We start from the raw sequence: 24,041 nt of genomic DNA, 5'->3' as shown, positions 1-24,041 counted from the left end.
CATTGTTATAGATATATTTTCACGTTTTCTATCCGTTCGACCCTTAGTTAATAAAACATCTAACACGGTATTGTCAGCAATCAAGGATATTCTTAGTGTTTATACGTTTTAAACGTTAAGAACGGACCGAGGTTATGAATTTATCAATCGTGAATTAAAAGCGTTTATGCAAAAGAAGAGAGTTTACTTGTTTAATACACAAAGCACCGCTAAAGCAAACTATGCAGAGCGAGTCATTCGTACCCTTCGCGGTATGATATTTAGAATGTTAAGATATCAGCGGAATAATAGATATATAGATCACCTTCAAGCAGTGTTAATAGTTACAATAATTCCCCTCATCGGAGTTTGGATGGATTAGCACCAAGTGATGTTACAAAGAAAAACGAGACACAACTTTGGAGTAAAATGTATCTAAAACCTGATAAATTCCCCAAAACGCCTCCTCTCTTTAAATATAAAATTGGTGATTTGGTTAGATTAAGTTACACGAAACATCCCTCTAGAAGAGCTTATCAACAAATTAGATATGGTGTTGTTGTACGAATTGACACTAAACGGTCAGGCTTTAGTCTTTAAATTCCTTGAAATCACTTTCAATCACGCGATGGCTAGGTTCTGATGAACTTTTGTTTGTCAATGACCTGTGATCTAGCATATAAAAGAATCACATATAAAGATGGTGGAGGTTGTGATAAGTCCATCGTCTGATAAGGGAAAACAATACCATTAAATAGATCCTAGGTCGATGACCCTATGTTAGATAAATCGTTTACATAATATAATCAATGTAGGGGGCAACTGTGAACGCAGCAATACAAACAATAAGCCACAGCATATATTGAGGCACAGGTAAAATGTCATGACGAGTTACCTCACAAATCAGTCCTGATGAATTAATTGTTATTTAAAGCGAAAGATAATGATAACTAGTCGGAAGCAAAAAAATAAATAAAATAATGTATCAAGTATCAAGAATTTTCTTTTCTTCTGTTGTAAATCCGTTATAAATGATATATTTGAGGAAAACATTATTTTATCTAAATAAAAAGAATGAAAAAAATCTCAATTTTTGATGAACTTTGCTTTTATTCCTTTAGAAAAGAATCTATTACAGCATTAAACGGGTTTCCATTACTGACATGAAGCACGTAGTTTCGCTTAATACAGGTTATATAAGTTAAGACTAAGCCCCTTTAATGAAACCGACACCTAAACTAATACAACAGGGTGTGTACTCAATACCGGTCTTAATTGGATATAGGAAGGATGTAACTAATCGGATTACTCGATATATATAATGGAATTTAAGGTGAATGGAGTCAATGATGACTATAAAATTGGCCCAAGTTGCATATTGACTATTAACCCTAGAACAGCACTCCAAGGTAAATATGTTGCTCTTATGGAAACATATGCAAATCGGAGAAGTCAAAATATGCTGAAGTAATGATAAACAGATACGCACAATGGTAAATACTTATTAAACCTCGTTAATGCTAAAGGCTGAAAATTTGTAGTTATTTATGAACGTAAAGTTACAACTACATGCACACAAAGTTAGAACTGAGACGAAGCTTAACTACGTGCGTTGAACATGTACATAAAAGTTAAAACATATTTAAATGTTTTTTGAGTGTTTTAGTGGCTAAACACCTCATGTTTTTAGAAATTCGGCAATTTATTTGTTCATATTCTTGAAAAAAAGGGTTGATATTAAAATAACAATTAGATGAAGTCATAAAGCTGTTTAATGTCATTTCTTACACAAATAAAACAGTCGTTATATGCTTAAGTAGGGTTTCTTCCTCACATATTTATTAACACATTAAACAATTCCTGTGTACCTGCAATAATTGCTAGCATATTTAAATAATAGTCTTAAGATTGATGTGATATGCATAAATATAGTTATACGTATTTGAAGGTGTAAGCTCCATTTCCTGGGTACAATTTAGTACAATAGTCATTTTCAAAGCTGAGAAGTGGTGATTGAGCCAAGCATATATAGCGCGAGAAGCTGTCAAGTGTATCAGCAAACCACTCGTACGACATCACTAGACACTCAAGCATAAATCAGGATAACTTGCATGTATTGTATCAAATAATAACATAAACACACTATTTTTGAAGAAACATTTCACATAACGTGTAATTTTGGCGTTCGGGTTCAAGTGTTTGGGTTTCCGCCTACTCTCGCGTATGCCCAATGTTCAAGCCCCGAATGGAGCTGTTCAGATACATTTATGATATTGGCCGTTGTGATCCGGCTATTGATTATTACTCTGAGTTATAAAGAGGAGTTGACCTAGCTATTTTTTCGTACTTCACATTCCTATAATGATATACACCGTAAGAGCGATGAAAGATGCACTAGTTCTTAAGAGTTCCGAGTTCGCCAAGTTTTAGTATGTTGCCTTGACATCCAAATGAGTGTATCTAATATTGTAGCTGATATATCCTGTTTTATTGGCAATTAATACCTATACTTTGGTATTGGACGTCTTATAACAAATACGATTGTGATTGCATGAACATGTGTATATTGGAAATAGGCGGGGGCATGTCAAGCTGTTCAGATACAGATATATTAAGTAAGACATAAATCACATATCATAATAACCTGAGGTGCTATAAAATTCAAAGCCTGGTTGAAATTTTATGTTTTCTTCAACATATATGATATCGAGTAATACAAAACATTTTCATTAATTACTAGCAAACAACGTAAGGCAATGATTACATTACAAGGGATTATATTATGAAAACGCTACACACATTGAATACCATATTATGATATTATACGACTGAAATGGATACTTGGAGCGCTTCCAAAACAAAATTGTACAATTTAAGATAAGATAAAACAAGTCCTCTGTACACGTGATTTATAACGTATTAAACTGCATAGCAGTACGTTTGTTTGGCATTACATAGTTTTCACGTTTTGTTTACATTTACCTCGTAATCATTTACTAGTATAACTTCCTAAATTAAAGTGACACTCTTATTCAAAATCAATACATGCACATGAATTGCGAACATACATTTTGAGTGATAAACCGTTTACTACTTAAACTTCTTTAACTACTTACTACATAATATATTTATGAAAAATACTTATTACTGATAACACTATTGTAATGGTGTATTTAAGAGCTTAAAACGCAAAAATATTAAATGATTTTTGATTGCTAAAATATTTACTGTGATCTACTATCGTCCATAAGGTAATAAGGTTTTTTGCACTTTTCTGTCAAAATACAATTAAAACTACAGGGTCAAGGTTTTTAATCAAAAACTTTAGCAAAAACTATTTGCAAGGGAAACGACCAGGTTCCAAAATACACCAAACGAAATACACAAATCGTACAAACATTACAGTTCGACCAATTATGCACTAAAACACAATATTGATACCTGCTCAGATCACGACACTGGAACGGTCAGTTAAAGGACCGACTGGGGATTTAAGTTTTTTCATGCGCACACAACATCAAATCTGCAATAACTTCTATGATAATATAATGATTATTAATTCAAAGCGCCAGACAAGGAGGGTAACAGTTCCAAACACGTTTAAAGGGTTTGTATGACTCGGTCGGGCATGTAACCTGGAACTTCCGAACCCAAATATGTCCGTCAATAAATTATTCAAACTAACACATTACGTTATGGGTTGTTTTGATCAAGCATTCGAAATTTAGTCTAGACTCAAAGGTAAACCCCCCTTTTTACTGACATTTTAAAGAAATAATCATGTAATCATGTATTGATATTAAAACATTTATGTAAACATACCTATGTGCTGTTTTGTAGCGCTATGTTTATTTATATTGTATCTTCTAACAAGGTCATAGTTGAGGTGTTGACTGATTCTCACGTGACTGCAGATTCCATTGTACCTCTGTTATGAAACATTAAAGCTTTTTTTAAAAATGGGAACATTCTAAGCAGGACAATCTAAACATGCCCGATATGTTTTTGTGTATTAACGTCTTCTACGTGTGCAGATATAAGGTTTCAACTTTGGTTATATTATTAAAAACTGTTAACAATAAAATATTAAAATGATAAAAACACGCACACATCCCGCATGGACAATTATAACATTCTACAATTAAATAATCATATGTAATACAACATATAATCACAAAACATATCCAATATAAACTTTAAGGAAAACACAGTTAAAACAAGACATTATTAACTTAGAAGAGAAGATTGAACGATGGCATAATGTATTGTCGTACCAAACATACAATGGAAAGTACAGCAAAATTTAGGCTGACAACAAAATGACGAATTATGCTTTAAGAGTCACAAGGATATTGCCTAACTGACTCTATTGAAAAAACTCACAACATCATATAGCAACATAACAGAGCTTTAAACGAATCAGAATAAATCAAAAATCTTTGACAGTACGTTACATTTATACCACTATTGTACAAAAATATGAATTAACTTGCTGATATTATTAACATTGTATGCACAGGTCATGCTTGCTGTGTTTCTATGGCAATTACTCTCATATGGCTTCCAATTTCTCTTTCAATTGAACAGTACTCGTCTTAACGTTTATTTAACAACAAAATAAAACAATCATAAACCGTATAAATTCTCACCAAGGTAAATAACATTTCAAATTATGTCTTAGATTACTTGAAACAACTACGTAAAAGATAGTATACAACTCGCAAATTTCAGTGTTTTACACGAGTTCATTTCGTCATGTTTAACATGCGTCTCTGTTACCTTGTCTGTCAACTTCGCTATCAGCTATCATATCATTGCAAACTCAGCGCGACTACGGACCTGAAAAAATACCATTATAAATGAACTGCAATCGTATAAGTGAAACACATAAACATGGATAATGCCTTATCTGCTAACTGATTATCACACTGTATTTTCTAAAACTGTCAACCGATATTAAAACAAAGGTACTGCATTCATCAGGAAATGCGTTTATTTTTAAACAAATTCATGCCGTTATGTGAAGTTCAAGTAACCTTTCCTTCTTCATAGTAGACACAAAAATACATATAAAAAGGACATTATCATTTGGAGTAGACTATCGGTATCATACGACTGACGAAAGCTACCAACCATTAACAGTGAAAGTCTCTAGCTTTCCTTCCTGATCTATGTCCGAAATATATATATAAATAATAATTGTATTGAGTGCTTTTAAAACAGTTGTAGTTTCTTTCGTTTAAACAAAAGTTTGAACAAAACTATATAACTATGTTTTCCATTCAAGTATACACAATTATAAATTGATTTTAAAAATATGACGTTTGAATAAAGATTTGTTTTGGAAATAAACTTACCGTTTATGAAGAAAACGGCAATTCCATTATCCGAAACATGCCTTGAATATTTGATTAGGTACAAAACATTGGCCGAAAACTTTTGTTCGAACATAAATCCATTGCTATATATCGTAATAATTATGTTTTTAAAATGTCTGTGGTTAAACTTAGCTAATACACTTAAATAACCTCCACATGTGATAGCAACAAAGAAGCGTGGTCTTCATCCCATCTTGGAAACAATCCGTCTACAAACGAAGAACGATATTTTCTGAAAATAACTGTGATTTGATATGCATGTATCATGAACCCATTTTATATTATGAAACAAACTATACAACTGGTAGAACGGCTTTTAATCTAAAAAATGTTAATCCACTCATGATTAATCACTTTCAAATATTTGTTTTCAGTAAATGGTGGCAACTGTTAAGTTGTTAACGTGTCCCTACCCTATTTTATTAGTGCATAAACTGTTATAAATAGGATTGTACATGCATTAAAAAGTGATTGATGAATGTTTATGAAGGCTAGCCAGTCTACGTCATTAGCGATCAAAGGTTTTGGCATATGGGACGTCCCTCGGGTATAGCAAAGGGTTAATCAAAAACGGGGTATTCAGAAATTTAAATAAAATACCAAATAAACTAAAAAAATAAGCAGCAAAGTATTTCAAACAATTTATTTTAGAATTCTGTGTTAGTGTATTTGATAATACACGTGGAAATATGTTTTTCTATGAAACTTGTCAAATGAAATAATCTATCACTGGAATCACGAAATATTCTCTTTATTCATTACCAAACAGCTCTGTGAACCGTAATGTTATGTAGTTATATAAATAAATATAAATGTTTGTTGTTAATATGCCGCGTCTAAATGTGTCGTTTTCTTTGAAATCATAAGCCGATTAGTTTTAAAATACTATTAGACACAACATTAGACTTTTATTGAGTCACATATGTTGATAGCAACCAGGGCATGTATGGGATGTGATATAATGTGACTTTGTGCTAGTAGCCTCGTAACAGGAGGCAATAAATGTATCAACTGTAAAAGTGACATTAATCTTCGTTAAGATAAAAATATAAAATTGTTTTAAGGACTATCGTGTGTTACAATAATTTAGTTGAAACAAGCCCAATAATCGAAAAATCAATTCCCTATTCCCTATTCCCTAAACTATTATATCACCTTCTCTAAAAAAATCAATTTTATTTCAATGATATGAGTTTGGAAGATTTTAAGAAGAACTTGTGTAACCGATTAATACATATAGCATGAACTTGCAACTTGCGTATATATAACAACATGCTAGACAAAAATGGAACTTTCATACGTGGTCGACTGGCCGAGGAAAAACTGAGATAAAACCCTCCTTTTTAGGAAAACTCAGAAACTGCTCGATTAGCATCCAGATTTACAGCATTTTTCTTGTACCACTAGATGTCGGGCCTCATTTCCCATAAGCTCCTTAACAATGATGTATAATAAACATATCATATACATGATTCATGTGTACGTACTATATCAAGTTGTACAAGTGTATATTACATCGCTATGTTTTTTGTAGACAATTGAAAACGAATAGACCATTTATATAATGAATTTGCATAATAACAGAAAACTTTCACCATAAACATTTCTTATAAAATTGATCAAGCATTTGAATCGATGCCTTTACATGTACATGCGCACGAAATACGCGTGCGTATGAATCACTCGGACTTACAAAACACCTGGTGGTTATTCCATTAAAAACAAAAACAAGGGAAATTAGTTTTCTTCTTATTTGTTTTACTCAAACGTAGAAAATTATCATTTCCTTAATAACATTCTATAACCTCCTATTGAAAAAAACAAACTTTTTCAATGTTATTATGTTGGAAGTTTCAGAGAAGCACTTAGGAAACCGATGGAATTAAAAGAACGGGAAATCTGATATAAATTATCAGTTATTTTTAATTTGATGATCTTTTTTAAATGTACCCATTGTTGATTGGTAATGACTTTTAAACTTCTGTTTACAAACTAAATGCTGAATACAAATATTAAAGACACTTAACACATATCTATTTTTACTAGATTCAATTGAAATAACATCCGTGTTTTTCGACATCTTCTTCTTAACACGACAGATGCCGATATACGTTTCACCAGCAGATCTTAATCAATGATCACTATATTTCTTACTATTGTCAACTTCAGCAGCAAGTGCCAGAATAAATACATTTCACATGTTCGTTTTACATATAGATATACAGCATAATCATGTATAGACAATATAGATTTGGATACACTCATCCTTTATTTAAGATCAATGAATCGTTAGTAAAACTTGACACAACATGGAACGAGTTATAGCTATAATAATCTAAGTCACTAAACACTTGCCTTTTTAGCACTTCGTAAAAGTTTAGCAGGCAAAATATCCCTTCTCCCTAGACCGTAAGTTAAATCAAAATTTCTAACTGAAAGAACAAATTCCGTATTGATAACAGCTATTAAATTGATTCGGTTAGCAATTATGGCTTATGACTTAGAATTATTTCATTCGTATAAATCAATAAAACAACAATTTTACATTTAAACGATTACTGGTGACGTCACCGTATTCTTTAACAATACATCTCTGGCGATTCCGCCTTGAATCAGCGATGCCGCTTTTTATAACTTCACTTCATAACAATATTATATATGAACTAGCACTGGTGATTCCACCATGTACAGTGTACAAAATGATTCATCTCTGGCGATTCCGCCATGACTCATCAAAGCCGAATTTTATAATTTTATAACAATATTTGCAAATTTACTAGTACCGTAACTAGTGAAGCCACTGTATTCTGTGATAAGAATACAGCTTTGAGTTTCAGCAAACGAAACAGCTGATAAGCAATCATTAAAAGCTAAGCTTAACCATTAAGATTTTCAACTTTGGCGCGTGTTTAAAAGTCCGCCTTCTGCCACTCATTCAGTACACATTCCCTGCATCATTGACAATAGGTCAACCAATGAGGTTAAAAATTACTCCGCCCCTTCTTAATCATTGCGAATTTACTTCATATCATTTAAGTATCAATTATTTTTCTTATTAAAATACTACTTTTAATTCCAAAATTCTGAATTTTAAATCTTCTGAACCAAATAATCCAGAATTATTTCAGCAAGGTGTGTTAAAAATCACTGTTGGCAAATCAAACAAATTAATTATATTCACAGCCAATCAATGAAAATAACGTAAGAAATAAGCAAATGATTTCAAACTGTTTCAAAACTAAACACAATCCAAACATCCCATTGTTTTCTAAGGAAAACGTATTTTAATAGGTTGTCACCCAATAATGGCAACTTGTCCGTCTAGCTATTATAATGGCAGCCATGCCAAATGTACTTGTTCAACTATAAAAACAAGTATAGAAACAATATCTGTGTATATATTAGGAAACACAGAACGAATCTCTGAAATTTACATAAAACATTCTTACTTATCCTCAAGGTTCTAAACAACTCTACTGAAGAAATAATTAAACTAGTACACTTTAAAATACATATTTTAATGCCAACATTCTGAATTTTAAATCTTCTTAACCGAAAAATCCAGAATTATTCGGCATTGCTTCAAATCGTTCTCGTTCAATTCAGAGAGGATTAAATTTCATTTATAATACTTATATCTATATGTTTACTATATTGCCACGACTATGGGTGCGCTGACAGGTAATATTATATCAGAAAACCACAATATGCGGGGAAACACCATCGGAGCGCGGCACTTGAACAGGAAGTGACGTCAACGAAAAACAGCTGTCATGAGGTGAAACAGCTTATTTGTTCACAGCCACGTGGTAGAACCGGGGAATCCGTGTAGCCCCGGCCTCATTGTTTTGCATCGTTCTGCTACGTGTTTCTCGCAAAACAAAATAGAAAACGTCACCTATATATTAGTTAATAGTATGTCAACCAAACACTCACTTTCTAAGTAAAACTAGAAGCACTTGATATTAAATTAGCGGGAAAAAATCATCTAACACAAATTTATTTATGCCTTCAAAAGCAAAAGAAAACAATTATTACTGGTTACAAATTATGTATAAACTGAATTAACTCATGAATTCTACATGTCCCATTTTCCACTGCATAATCTTAATCATCATGTTATACATGGTATACATATATTCGTCATTTAAAATACATACAACAAACATATTTTCAATACGACTTACCCTCTGTAAGAGGATTAAAATCATGCTTTGTCCGGTTACTTCAATAAACACGGACTTCTGCCTACTGCCCGGTACGACCTCAATTTTAACAATCAATTGTATCGATTTGAACGTATCGGTACCCCAAAGCTGATTGCCTTTACACCCATATGCGCACGAAATACTCGTGTGTATGAAACACTCGTGCTTATAAAGCGCCATCTGGAGGTTATTCCTTTATCAACAAGGGAAACTAATTGTCTTCTAATTCATTTAACTCAAACGTAGACAATTATAAAACGTGTTTGCAATATCGTTATTAAATGTTAGTTTGTTTCCATTTAAAACATTAAGTGCATTCAAAGAGGAATATAAACATTATACAATACACTGAACGCAACAGTACGTATTTCAATAGCTAAACATACAGAAAAGTGTTTTAAATTATAAGCTAAAATAGGTATAGTGTTTATCTTAATGTGATGACACGCAAACATCATACATCGTATTTAATTTTTAAATGGCTAATGTTAAAGCGCTTTATGTCGAGTATGGAGTCGGAGCCTTCCGAAAATATTTGTTTATAAGAAATGGGGAATTATAAATTAAAACAGTCATTATGATCCTCAAATGTATTTCTATGTATGTCAAGTGTATTGTTGTGACATAGAGAAAATTACATTAGCATTAATACTAAATGGATTATATGATTATATTGAAAGAAAAAAGGGAAAAGATGTGTAACAATAAACTCATTTTGATTGAATGATCATAAATCAAGATGTGTAGCAAAATGTGGTCGGTTACACTAAGAAGGCCCTAGAAGACACCAGACACTAAAATAGTCTGTGCCACAAGTATACTATTTTGCACCGTACGTCATATTCTTTGATGACATCATGCGTGCCAATTTTGTATTGCTATGTAATTAAAGCTCTTGTGGGAAACTATACCTTGATAACTTGACATGCAATACGACTATTTTGGCCACGGGAAATTTCAACATGCACATAAATGCCACATATTATGTTGAAATCCGCATTAAAATAGTTGATAATATTAATGTATTTTACATAGAATATAATTAACCAATTATAATGTCACTCGATACAATTGGTGAATGCTAGGTTTGCATGTACTTCGATGCTCAAAATAAATGAATGACATGATTCCTGAAAGGAATCTTTTTTCCGTGCTTGATAATGTGTTTTAGTTGCAAATAATTGTCGGTAGTAGCTGTTTATTGAATTTAAAACAGATCTTGCCTTCGTTAAAATTATAAAATATATTTTCATTAATAAACAAAAACTTAAACGTAGTTTTTTAAATTATATCAAAAACACATACAAATAAGTTAGACAAACATACAAAATATAAAAAAAAATAATATGGAAATATACCCTGTTCACTTTCGCGCCCATGGTAAATTTAACCAACATTGATCTCTTGTCGCAACAACATTAATTAATTAAATGTCATTTAGATAGCTATTAGCTTTCCTCATAATATGTTTATAAAACACATTATACTGATTATGAAGATTTAAACTGTCATGTTTTACTTGCATATACATAGAAAATTTTCGTCATAATACTAGATAATGCATGTAAGTATACATTCCTTAAACCTAACACGGTGTGAATATCAATTTTTGTTTGTTAAAGTTATTGAAACATAACCTTATAAGTATAAACAAGGGAAAATAGGAATTATTAAACTCATCTATGTATAATCCTTTGTTGCAGTAGATATTTGACTAAATTCACAACAAAAGTATTCGCTATATTTCTGAGCAGCACAAGCTTCATATTTACGATGTTTATATCACAGTTTATATAAAGCATACATTACATTCCGTTTTATATAAAGGTACGAATTTGGATTCCGCGATTACATCATGCTCATTTCAAAACATTAGGTTGCAATTATGTTTATATGTATATGTACATTAAATCACGTCTCATACAAAGTTCGTCTTCCCTACTTGCAGACGCACCATCCGTCCCCGGGAAAACCGTATAAAGGCGGCACGTTCACAGGACGTTTGTTTACCAACTCTGAGGGCGAGCTGCTATGTAGGATGTTAAAGGCGGCGTTTAGGAGAGGGATGATGTTCATCTTGGGGAAGGAAGGAAAAGTTGTCTTGGATGGCGTCTCATTATTTAATGGATCAGTGAACGTTCTCGGGTAAGAATAATATTATAGATATAATAAGAATCAGCTTAGAATGTTCAGGAGAGGATTAGAGTTTTTTGTTGTGAAGTGAAGAAATGTGTTCTGAATGCCGTTTCGTTAAGATCATGTATGAACGTTTTATGCAGGTATTTCATGTACAGTAATCACATGTATAAAGCATGTTATAAGTGGTAGTAAGGGTACGCCATTTTTGAAAGCATATACCGCTTTCATAGTTCTGTGGTCGAGTTCAATATAGATAAAAACTTCAAGAACTACTTGCAAATGTATTAACGTCCCTTTGACCCAAATGAAAACGGCACTTTTGAACCTTTAAATTATGACAAATAATAATTGATTATAACGATGAATACATACTTTCTTAGAAATAATAAAAAAACTTATCGCTTATTACGGAAATGGCAATCCTAATTCTTGAACGTTTTTGTTTCAAAACTATTTGACTTTAATTAAAATACCCCATTCATCGCCAATCGTTATTTCACCGAAGAAGCGTGGTGAAGTAGGCAATGTAGTTCTACAAAAATACGGCGATCAAAAGTATTATCAGATATCATATTGCTCATAACAGGCATAGTTAAGATGTGTTTAACACTTATTGATACTACCTTTTTTAATAAATGTAGTACTGAATGACTACTCATCAACTATTAACTATTAAGCATGAAAAGTGTGTGTAGGTAAATTTGCGGATGAAAACAAACTAACGTTATAAATGGACTTTTTATATATTTACTCATACAAAAGAATGCGCAAATGATCTCGAACATTAACGTTTAATCAACATGTTTTGGTGTTTATAGTATAATAACAACCATATAAACGATTCACGGAACACTACGTCGCTGTCCATACGACTGAGTATTTATGTTGTCCTCGTATAAAATTAGGTCCATATTCGTAACTTAACATTCAGTGTGTAACCTTAGTCTAATCATTAACTGTCTTTCTTGCACTACTAATCTTGACGTGTTTTCAACCCGTTTATACGTATTAACGAGATACGAATCAGTGAGAAAAGCATACCCATTCCATCAACTTTTCTTTTTTGTATTTGATATAGTGTTTCAATCAGTGAACTAACAGTTGCATCATATATTATAAAAAGGCACACGTTAAGCTCGGCAGTGATGTCGCCATACGATTGACAACATAGATTCTAGAGTGTTTGCAGTCAAATCATAAATATGTAGACATTAGTTTGAATTGAAATTGGAAATCATTAACAGTTATACAAATAGTGTTACCTTAATAGCAGTTGCTTCTCAGTGATATTTCTAGTAAGATACAATGCGAAATAGTGAAATAATTAATGTAACTTCTGCGTTAATGGCGTATTTTTGCGTTCTCCGCGGGAGGTCTTTAAATTGGTCAAATTGTACGTTAACGCTGGTTCGTCATTTTATAGACAGTCAGGTGTTTCGCCTGTAGAATATTTCAGTCCTCCACTTCGTAGTCGTTGATTTAATCGCACAGGTTTCAGTATATTTAACGAACTGGTGACAGTAAAACAGTAAGATACATAGAGTAAAATATGTCCTGAACGACACAGATACTGAAAAGTATTATATGACACACCTTATGACTTTTTTATGACTTATGAATTTTTCATGATCTATAAGAAGTAGTGCATTTGCGATTACTGTTATTCATTATTTAAGTTCATTTAAATATTATTTTTGTTCTTTCGTTTCTTTTATATTCTAGTTCTCATTGCATTGAACAGCCCTATCAGAATTAATTAAATTATTCAAAGTTTTAAAAAAAAAATCACAGGATTACTTTCTAGGATCATGTACAGGATCTGGTAATACAGAATGTATTCAAACATTGAAAGAGGTTGTTTTATTAAATAAGACCTGTTGATAAAAAATATCACTTTCAATTATAAAATCATAATATGAAACTTTAAAATTTTGTTTTCATTCTAAATAATAAGATTGAGTGAAATGGTGGGATACGTTGCTCAACAATATGGCGACGTCATTTTTTTTTAAATTTCGTCGAACAAAACATGTAGATTGCTATATATATGCACTGAAACAAGCACAATTTATTTTGATTTTGATATTTGCACACAAAATGAAGATAAATTTAAAATATCAGAATAACTCGCATTTTTAACATTCATTTTGTTCGATTTTAAAGTACCCTTATTGTCTTCAACGTCATAATAAGTGTTGAACGTCGACGTTATTGTTTATAATGAACTTACTAGCATATTCAATCACGTTAAACGTCTATATACTGACTAATGATATTAATAATTATGATGATAGTAATAATTATAATATTTACTAAACAATACAAATGCGCTCGTTAATTGTACAGCGATTTGCAGAATTTTGACAAAAAATTACATATTCATTTCAAAACACTACTTTATTCTGTTCATGCGAAGCAGTTTAACAACCTGGATTAATATTTAACTGAGAAAAAAAGAAGATGATAAAGCCGCGATTGTTTTTGCCGATTTAACTTATCTGTTTTTAGCACTACAGATAGTCAATCGCACCTGGAACGGTGGTACGCTAGACCTTATCTAACTCCTGGCAACGTTTCATTGTGATATGTCCTGGTGATAGACAGTGGGCATCGTACACCTGAAAGGAAATCATTCATCATCATCATCATCATCATCATCATCATCATCATCACCACCACCACCACCACCACCACCACCACCACTACCACCACTACCACCAACAACAACAACAACATCATCATCATAATCATCATCATCATCATCATCATCATCATCACCATCACCACCACCTACACCACCACAACCATCACCACCATCATCATCATTATCATCATCATCATCACCACCACCACCACCACCACCACCACCACCACCAACAACAACAACAACATCATCATCATAATCATCATCACCTCAACCACCACCACCACCACCACCACCAACAACAACAACAACAACATCATCATCACCACCACCATATGATCATGTCTATGTTCTCGTTTGGACTCGTTGTTGAAAGTGTTGCCCGCATTTCCGTCATTTTTGTGGTGGTGTAGGCGCCTATCACTTTTTCAAAGTTCTCTCGTACGGCCCGATCCGTAAGGTTTTTCCCGCCCGGCAAGCTCGTATGTCGGTAATTTGCGTCCCCAGCAAGGCACCACTTCCAGTCACATCCGCCATGTTGCCCTTAGTTGTGTGAAACTATAGCGGTAATGTTTCTCTTTTTGCCGTCTTGATCACTTTGGTTTTGGGATACAGCGTAAGAAAAGCACTTCTTCACAAATGAAATGGTTTATTTTGTTGTTTGATTTTACTCTGTAAAGGAAATTGGACACTTTTTTCACAACATGGTTTATACAATTATTTTATTATTTTTAGAAGAGACGGGAAAAGGCATCGTTTCACTCTAGTATACGTTGACGTGTCGTCGTCCATTGTTAATGCGTTTACCTCGAGTGGAGACTCCGCTGTTTAGTTTGTATGTATTCAGAAGAAATATGTCGTCAACAAAGAGTCACAAGCATTTTCTTGTACAACTATAGTTCTACTGTCAGTTTATTTATATCCGTCATTGGAAAGCTTGCACGTGAACATGACTGGGCGGCAACTACCTCAAAGCTCTCGCCGATTTTTAACTCCTTGTTCTTGAGTGTCTTCTTATTAAAAAGGGGTAGGTTCATGTAGGCAAGAATATTATTCATTTCTTGTTCCCCAACGCCAGCGTTGATCATGGCTGAAAGAACTGAAGCATTTTAAAAAGTATATACAAGCTATTTGACGTCATTTAGGTAGTTTTTAGGGGTAAAATTCATTGATATTATAGTAATATTGATGCATACTGAAAACTGGAGCAAACTATTGCTTAGCTTTACTTTTGTAATTTTCGAAAGAACCATTTACCTGCAGCTAACTTTGTAGTTACAGCAAAGCACCGAGTTCCGGTTTTGTGATCACAAGCCTTGTGTCGTTTTCCAGTCGGCACTGTGTTGTCAGCCAGACATGGCATGCATTCTTTATGAAGAATACTCCCGAGAACGTATTTTGTTTCTGATGTTACGTTAGTAAACGACAACTGTTCCGCGCACTTGCAGTATTTTTTTTCAATTCGTCTAATAAAATCTTTTACTCAACAACACGTCTTCCATCCAGAAGGTCACGCTTGCATTTCTTACGAATCTGTACAAGCTTCTGCACCCGTTTCTTGGTGTATTCTTTGGTGAACTTTCCATTTTTTGCGAATATTCATGTTGTCTGCATTTGTGTTTTTATGACGCTGTTTCCGGCTTTATTAAGCACGTGCACGGTTTCGACAAAACGCGAACTTGCTAACTCAGATTGTACGTATCGGACTCTTGATCAGAAGGTCCCGGGTTTGATCCCCACTCGGAGCATCGTTTGATGATAGTTCTGGTTATCATCCAGGAAAGTTAAATGGTTTTGATTTCATGTATATGATATATCTTTAAAAAGTTATGTAACATGTTTATGTATAGATGATCATCGCAAATTATAATAAATCTTACCTTTACCAATACGCATGCACGTGAATATGCATAATCGCCATCGTTCATGCAACCGATAGATTTATCAAACATGAATGCAAATCTATCAAAAACACATTTTGTTATAGAAAATCATATTTCCGTTGCATTTGCTTAATATCATTTTGACTTTTTTTCTTAGTTATTGGACGACATTACGTTTTCTTGGCATTCCGTTTTCAAAATATCACAATTTAACGCCAGCATTACGACTACGTACATCAAAACAGCGTTGACGTCAGCAACGTTAAAACAAACCATTGTTTAAACTTGGTTGCTTAATTAGCCCGACAACACATATATGTTATTACATAACACGAAAGGCTAAATATCAGGCTACAAAATGTTAGAAAAAAATATATGAAATGCCAGGCATCTAAGGAATTTTTTTTTCACTACAGGCCAGTCGTTGAACGTAAATTTACGTGCACAATTATGTAATGACACACAGTTTATCTTCTGCACATGAACTAATAGACACATTTGTTGAAAATACATATTGTAATAGTTATATAACTGTAGTAAGGCATCTTTACAGCAATTTCCATAGCTTTATAATGGCAAACGGCAGTTGAGTGACGCCAAATCAAAATTGTAAAAAAGGGGTATGGTGTTAGATAGCGTCTTTTTGCACTAACCGACGCCGCCGATATAAGTCATTTTAGTAAAAATGAGAAAAACATGCCTGACACATCATTCTGGCCAATTGTCAAAGAAGTTGAAAGATGTTTACTTTTGAACGTCAATTTTGACAGAGCAACGTATTCCATCACCTTAAGTTACGCCGCTTGATACAGTAAAAAAACGGACTAGCGTTGAGCACCCCATTATGATACTCTTGTTAAATAATTATATTGCTTGTATACCGTCCGTATGTTTTATGACTTACCATGTACACTTAATGATAAGATGCATATGGTTTTAAAACCAGCAGATTTTTTTTGTCATCTATTGAAACAAAATAGCATTTAAACAATGGGTTGTCTTCACGCAAACTATCCATGGAGTGAAATATAAAAATACAAATGCAGTACAGTTAAGTCACCGTATTGTACCGTAGAGCTCTATTAATTCAGACGGTGGCGAAAATTTTCATATTTAACATACCTCATGTGTGAAAATAAATGCGGATGAAACTACTTTATGTTATGCCTTTCGATGCAATACGAATTTATATCAGTGAAAAAATAAGGATCGAAACTATCAACTTTCAGAACTTCTTTACAGATACAGTGTAGGTACTTTCTCTTGATCAAAACTAATCACGTAAGCTTTGAAACACAAAATGTTGTCAAAACAATTAAAGATTGCATGAGGTTGCATAAGTTTAAATAAATATATATTTGGCAATAAACAACTTACCGTTTATTAGAAAAATGGTAATAATGTTTTTCATGAACATTGAAGCTGAATATGCGAACATTTGCTTTTATTAAAACCGACGAAAACAACAGCTTGAATATAAATGGAATGATATATCAATGTTATACTGAATTGAACAAATATCCTGTATGTCACTGTCACAGTTGCCGTGAAATTTAACATTGTTGAACACTGCAGCACTGAATTAAAAAATTTCAAAAAATAAATAAACTGCAATGCAGCTCTTTTGTTTAAATGCCTCGAATCATTTCCCCAGTACTCAAGCTAAACAAGTTACTGATTAATACTGTTTAATTAAACTTTTTAATTACACACTATAATTGAAATGTATTCGTATACATAATGTAGAATGTAGTCAGATTTAAAGATGTCAGGAACAACTTTATGTGTACAGAATAACCAGTTTGCATCTGTTTTTATTTATACGTTGCATTTGAAATTATCATATAATACGTTGTAAGTACGATTTACATGTGTTTGTATATTATTAACGTTACTATCCAACTAATATGACTTGCAAGTCCTTCCTACATGAATGTGACCACAGATGTTACCTATAAAATAAACAGTGTCTGTATAGATATAGTTTACCGTGAATCTTTCAAAGTTGCGGATTACCTTCGCATTACATTGAATACATGTCTATATGTAATTATATTCTATTTTTTGAAGTTGGATAGAGCCGGATTACGCTAGTTACACACAGAAATTGAACGCGGAACTTGCAGCCAAAGGTATCACAGAGGTGAATATAGACCAGACGGAAGAGCTGTACGAGACCTTAACATTTGATGGTCGGTAACTTGCATTAGTGTTGTGTTGTCGAAATACTCACTCCAAATGATAATGCCATATATTAAAAACAATGCATGCTGGTATTGTATATAAAATGTCTATAGCATGGCATGCCAATCTGGAATCTTTCTCCCTACCATCGAGTTCGTGTTTGTGACTTTCTTGAACTCAGTTTTGAAATGCTCGTATAATAATGGTTTAACTGAACTCTTCATAACGACATTGGGTTGTTTCAATACAAACCATGAATTACTTTATCCAGTTTACATAGGATAGTGTTAGTATCTTGAGATCATTATAAATAATTATTACTTTACTGACATATGATTCTTTATGGAAACATAATCATGTGTATTATATATAATATTTTAGATATTGAATAAATAGATGTATTGTGTTTATGCAGTTTGCATGTAAATTATTCCTTTATAAAGTGTATTAAAAATATTAGATCTGGATACAATTATTTTGTCATTAATATTTTTATTCAAAACGTCTTATCGTTAAAATTGAAAATCACAATAATTATTGATGAAGTAGCTTGGTTTACATATAATTATGCAGTTTTCAATGTGTTATTCAGTATCATGATGGGTATTTTGCATATACTTATGTTTTAATTTGGTAAATGTAGTTAATTTAATACGGTTTTTACCTTCAGGTCAACACATTCTCGACGCCCTGCTGAGTTCTTAAATACGATGTAAGCGGATTTGTAGACATCTTTCTCAAAGATTTCTTGTTAAAATAATTAAGCGTGTTGTAAAGGATGTTTGAATGAGATGTGTTTCTTATACTTGGAACAGAAAATGATGTTATTAACGAAATGAAAAATTACGACGTTTGATGATTGTTTTATTTGTCGGTACTACATGCTAAGAGTTAAACTTTTCCATAAGATAAATAGAAGCTATATTTTCAAGTTTTTTGCCTAATAAAGTAGAACATGGATTAACTGTGCGTTTAATGTTAATCATAATATATCAGCAATTTCGATGAAATTTTGTTCATACAATAGTTTTATAAGTTTGAATGTGGTATGTCAATCTAATGCATTTCAATGAAATGTTTAATCCACTATGTGTACAGCATTATTTGATTTTTTCTTAAATACCTATAATTATAAATATGTGAAAAAACTGATAGCGCATATATGCACTTTTCACCAAAAACCTCGAGCGATGTTGCTTACTGACATCATGTTTATGTCAAATAGTTCCTCAAAAAGTGCGTTTGTGATCGTTTTTATTTTCATTTTGAGTAAATGTACTTATTTATTTTATTGTGCCTGATAGAAGACATTATATCTGTGATTTAATCAACTATACAATATCATAAATAAGAACAGGCGCGTTGTAGCGCGTGACTCCTTTGGCAGGGGGTACTTAATCAGATTTTACTAGCATGGTAAATACACCGTAAATCCGGTATGCACGAATTCGTTTTTAAGTTGTCCACTGACCAGTTGTTCTCATTTTATGTGTACCACTATACATTATGTAAATAAACAATCTCTTCTCAATAATTAGTGATATATTTGGTTGTAATTGTGTTGTAGTTGATTGTTTTGTTCGCTAATTGTTCGTCTTTGATAAGCCCTATGTAATTCTTATGTATTTAAAATGTAATTATTTTATTTGCGCTATGTGTCCGTTTGTTGTAATAGTTTCATTTTAATATTTATTGATGCTCACAATCATGAATTACAATACTCTAATATTTGCCCGTGTATAATACTTGAATACGCACAACATCACATACATGTATGCAATGTCATGTTTTCATATATATATATAATCATAATACTCTTATATCAAACGAACCGAAAAAACATTGAATGTATTTTTTGATAATATTCATTTTTTAAGATCAGGATTAAGATAAACTCCCAGCTAATGCGATATATATTTTGCTTCGTTGATGGCTGTGACCAATTACAGACTGTACATTTATATGTCATATACTTAATTACTGAATCTTGTTATGGCATCTTCAATTTTGTTTTGGAAGCCATGCAAGTTTCAGTTAAAGCTGTATAGTATCATGATATGGTATTCAATGTATTGTAGCTGGTTTATAATTATAATTTCTGAATGTAGCCATTAGCATACTGTGTTTGTAACAATTGATGGGATTAAGCCTTGTATTACACGATATCATGTCTGTAATGTAAGTTAACATAATAATCGGAAAATAAAGTCGGACATAGATAGATAGATAGATTTATTTCAACATAAAATGTACAATTTACATGGCAATTTTAAAATTAAGACATACAGGTGTTAAACTAACTGTATGAGTTAATACAGCCATGTCAATCAACATTACATGTTAAGGATATCACAAAAAAGAGTTTTAATAAAACTATTATTTCCATTGTGGTCCTTAAAATATAGTATTGTGTGACATAGGAAGACTTAAAACAAAATATACTTAATTATCACAGTGTGGTTATCAAGGAAAGATATTGAATTGCATAAATAAATAAACAGCTAAAATGATGGAACAATATGCGGCTTTGACAAAACATTGTAAATAGAGTGTCTAAGTAAATAAATAAAAAAAAAAAAATCAGAGATCACTGTAAATCAACTAAAATAGTGGGTACAATATTAACTAAAACTATATCAGATAAAAATATATGGATATCACAGATGAATATTGCCATGAAAAAAAAATTGACCTGTAAAACTAACTATGCAATTGAAATATCTATCTTTATGCATGACAATTTAAAAAATTATTAGAAATAAATGAACTTATAGTAAAATTGCATTAAAAGGAAAGCAAATACAGTAATTAAACCGAACTTAAAAGGTGTTCCTTGACCTTGCATTTAAAGGAAGAAATAGATTTGGCATCCCTCACATCCTGTGGTAGACTGTTCCAAAGGTTACAACCATTAAAAGCAAAAGATTTGCCACCAAAGCATTTGACCTTAGGAATTGCAAACCTCTTGCATTCCGACATTCAATTAATTGTACCATCGACCTTAACTCTGAATACTAAATACCTGACCTTAATTGTCTTAATTTACTATTGACTGTCATAAAGATGTATCCCAAATCGTACATGGTTGATATGTTTATCGACTGTTTGACAATTCTGCACGTGTTTTTTTATACAAACCTTTACACGCAATAACAACCGCCAATGCGCATTTGTCGTAAAACGTCCTATCTAGAAGGTCTAGGTTTTAAATCCTGATAAAAAAAATTGTAACAACGTCAGTTTAAAACTATATAAGCTATATATTATTCATGTTTTCAAAATGTACAATTGTAACCAAGAATCTGCCGAATATTGTTATATCTAGTGCACTAACCCTGTTGTTATGCACATGATGTAGTTGAAGCCTATTGTACAGTTAGTTCTCAATAAGTGCCAAAGAAACGAACGTATTTGATTTCAAGAATGTTCAATTCAACTAAGACGATAATGTTACAGTACATATTTTAATATTTATGATAGGTAGTAAAAAACCTCTAAGTCTAATTACTAGTTGATTTCAAGTGCATTGTTGTTTTCGAGTACACTCTTTTTTACTGATCAGGAGACAAGAAATTCCAAAGGTATGTTATAAATAAAAGGTGTTGATTTAATAAAACATCGCCAGGAAAACATAAACAAAGAAATTGAAAGTTAAAGACTACACGATATAACGTTTCAAATATTGTGCCGGTATGTTAACATAATGTAATGTATTACATCAAGAAAAGAAGGTTGGTAGTAAATGTGTTTTACAAGCAATATTCCGAAGGAGGTCATCGGAGGTTGTTTTCGATTAAAAAATAGCCGAGGCGCTCCCATTGACATGCAAAGAGTTAACCTTTGTTTCAATACATTGTTCGCGTGGAAGTACGAAATGGTGAAGTAACAAATTAAATTGGTTAGTGTTTTGTGCCATAACTTTATTTTTAGAATAAGGAGTGGAGTGGCCGTTTATTAGCAGACGTGTGTCAGTTTAGATTTATACAATCATATCCTCATAAGTTTACCAGACAGTCGTGCATAGTATATAATACCTCTGCTTATACAGTAATATGACAAATTGATATTTATATGTATATTGACCAAGACATGACCAATATTGTACATAAAACGCATCTGAATAACGCGTTGAAACGGTTTAATTGTAAACAACAACAACAACGGTAAGGACTTGATTGATGTGGCATAACGACACTTTTACGAGTATCAAACATCAGTTGTTTCTATTTATTGCGTACTCTGAATGACATTTTATAACATTTGCTAGATATGAATTTAACTATTGTCTTAAATGATATAAACATCTCTTGTTTTACATACATACAAAACAGTTATGTTCATAAAATCGCTCGAACATATGTTTTTTTTTCTTTCAAAACCATTTCGGAATTACATATATGTTGTTTTGTTCTCATTAGGTGCTTGTGTCTGAAGATTGATCATGAGAGCGACTTTGAGGTCATAAATATTTGACTCAATGAACATATCAGTTTATTGCTTGGTGCAGGGACATTAAACTGTATGACTGTATTTAAATAAAATACTGTAAACCCACATAATCTGAAGTTTCATTTATTCACGTGAATGATAAGTGTCTTTATGAGTGTCAACAGTTATGGATCAAAGTTCAAATTTTAATTTCGAGCTCTAAATGCAAAATAAAAAATGATACACAAACTAAGCATGCTAATCAAGAAAAGTGCTTTCATTGAAACAAACGACCAATGTAAATATCACTGAACATCCACTATCAATATGACTAATATTTTTTAAATATATTTGCATTATAAGTGTATATTATATACTTATAAATCAATTGTCATTCAGTGTATCTAATAGTATGAAAATTAGGCTTAAACGAAAGCATTGGGAAAATGAATCACTTACGATTACGAAACCCCACGTAAACGGTACTTCTAATACTAACTCGAACGTGAGAACAGTAATTGAAAATTATGCAATGATTACAAAGCAGACTACTTTATATATCCATTTAATCACATACACTCTAGTTTTCTCCCGTGAGCTGATTTATAACCCATTTACAAGCACTCTATCTAGGTCATATGATATGGATATGCCTGATTCATAACAACACGTTTATCTTATTTGTACACTCTGCATGCGCAATTACGTTCTATAGTTTTGAATTACAAGTTATTATGCTGAAACTGCGGCATGACCTCAGTATATGTATACTATGTGTAAGGTTAAACATTATAGGAGATATTTACATGGTGCCTATAGTTAATGCTTACTTTGATAAAAGCGCTTTTTTTAAGATATCCAAATTGACTGTTAGATTAGCTATCATGTACCTGATTCGTAGAATGTCTTACCTAAGTTCTATTATGTCGGTTTTTGAACTGTATAGGGCCAAACCGACTTACTTAAGTTTTAATATGCCGGGTATTGAACTATTTTGGGTCATACCGACTTACTTAAGTTTTATTTTGTCGGTTTTCGAACTGTATTGGGCCATACCGACTTACTTTAGTTTTATAATGCAGGTTATTGAACTGCATTACGCCAGACCGACTTTAGTGTTTTATGCAGGTTATTGAACTCTATTAAGCCAGACCGATTTCATTGTATGTGTAGCGTCAGGTTTTAATTGAAACCGAAA

The 24,041-nt window shown here is 32.3% G+C and overlaps 1 protein-coding gene across 1 annotated transcript; it reads left to right on the top strand.

Moving 5' to 3' along the window:
• The first annotated feature begins 11,123 nt into the window (after positions 1 to 11,123).
• LOC128208674 (E3 ubiquitin-protein ligase DTX3L-like) lies at positions 11,124 to 22,950 on the top strand. The gene is made up of 4 exons (XM_052912222.1): positions 11,124 to 11,129; positions 11,514 to 11,710; positions 18,302 to 18,423; positions 19,086 to 22,950. The coding sequence occupies exons 1-4, from the start codon at positions 11,124 to 11,126 to the stop codon at positions 19,118 to 19,120; spliced, it is 360 nt and encodes a 119-aa protein (XP_052768182.1). The 3' UTR covers positions 19,121 to 22,950.
• The last annotated feature ends 1,091 nt before the right edge of the window (positions 22,951 to 24,041 follow it).

This window comes from Mya arenaria, chromosome 11, assembly GCF_026914265.1.
Source record: "Mya arenaria isolate MELC-2E11 chromosome 11, ASM2691426v1".
In the NCBI taxonomy this organism is placed as follows: Eukaryota; Metazoa; Mollusca; class Bivalvia; order Myida; family Myidae; genus Mya; species Mya arenaria.
The sequence above is the reverse complement of the archived record's forward strand: the minus strand, read 5'-3'. Positions and strand labels throughout refer to the sequence as shown.

Excerpts from the sequence above, each read along its gene's own strand:
- LOC128208674 (XM_052912222.1), top strand. Across the intron at positions 11,711-18,301 it reads GGATCAGTGAACGTTCTCGG|TTGGATAGAGCCGGATTACG; the intron begins GTAAGAATAATA and ends TATTTTTTGAAG. Across the intron at positions 18,424-19,085 it reads CGAGACCTTAACATTTGATG|GTCAACACATTCTCGACGCC; the intron begins GTCGGTAACTTG and ends TTTTACCTTCAG.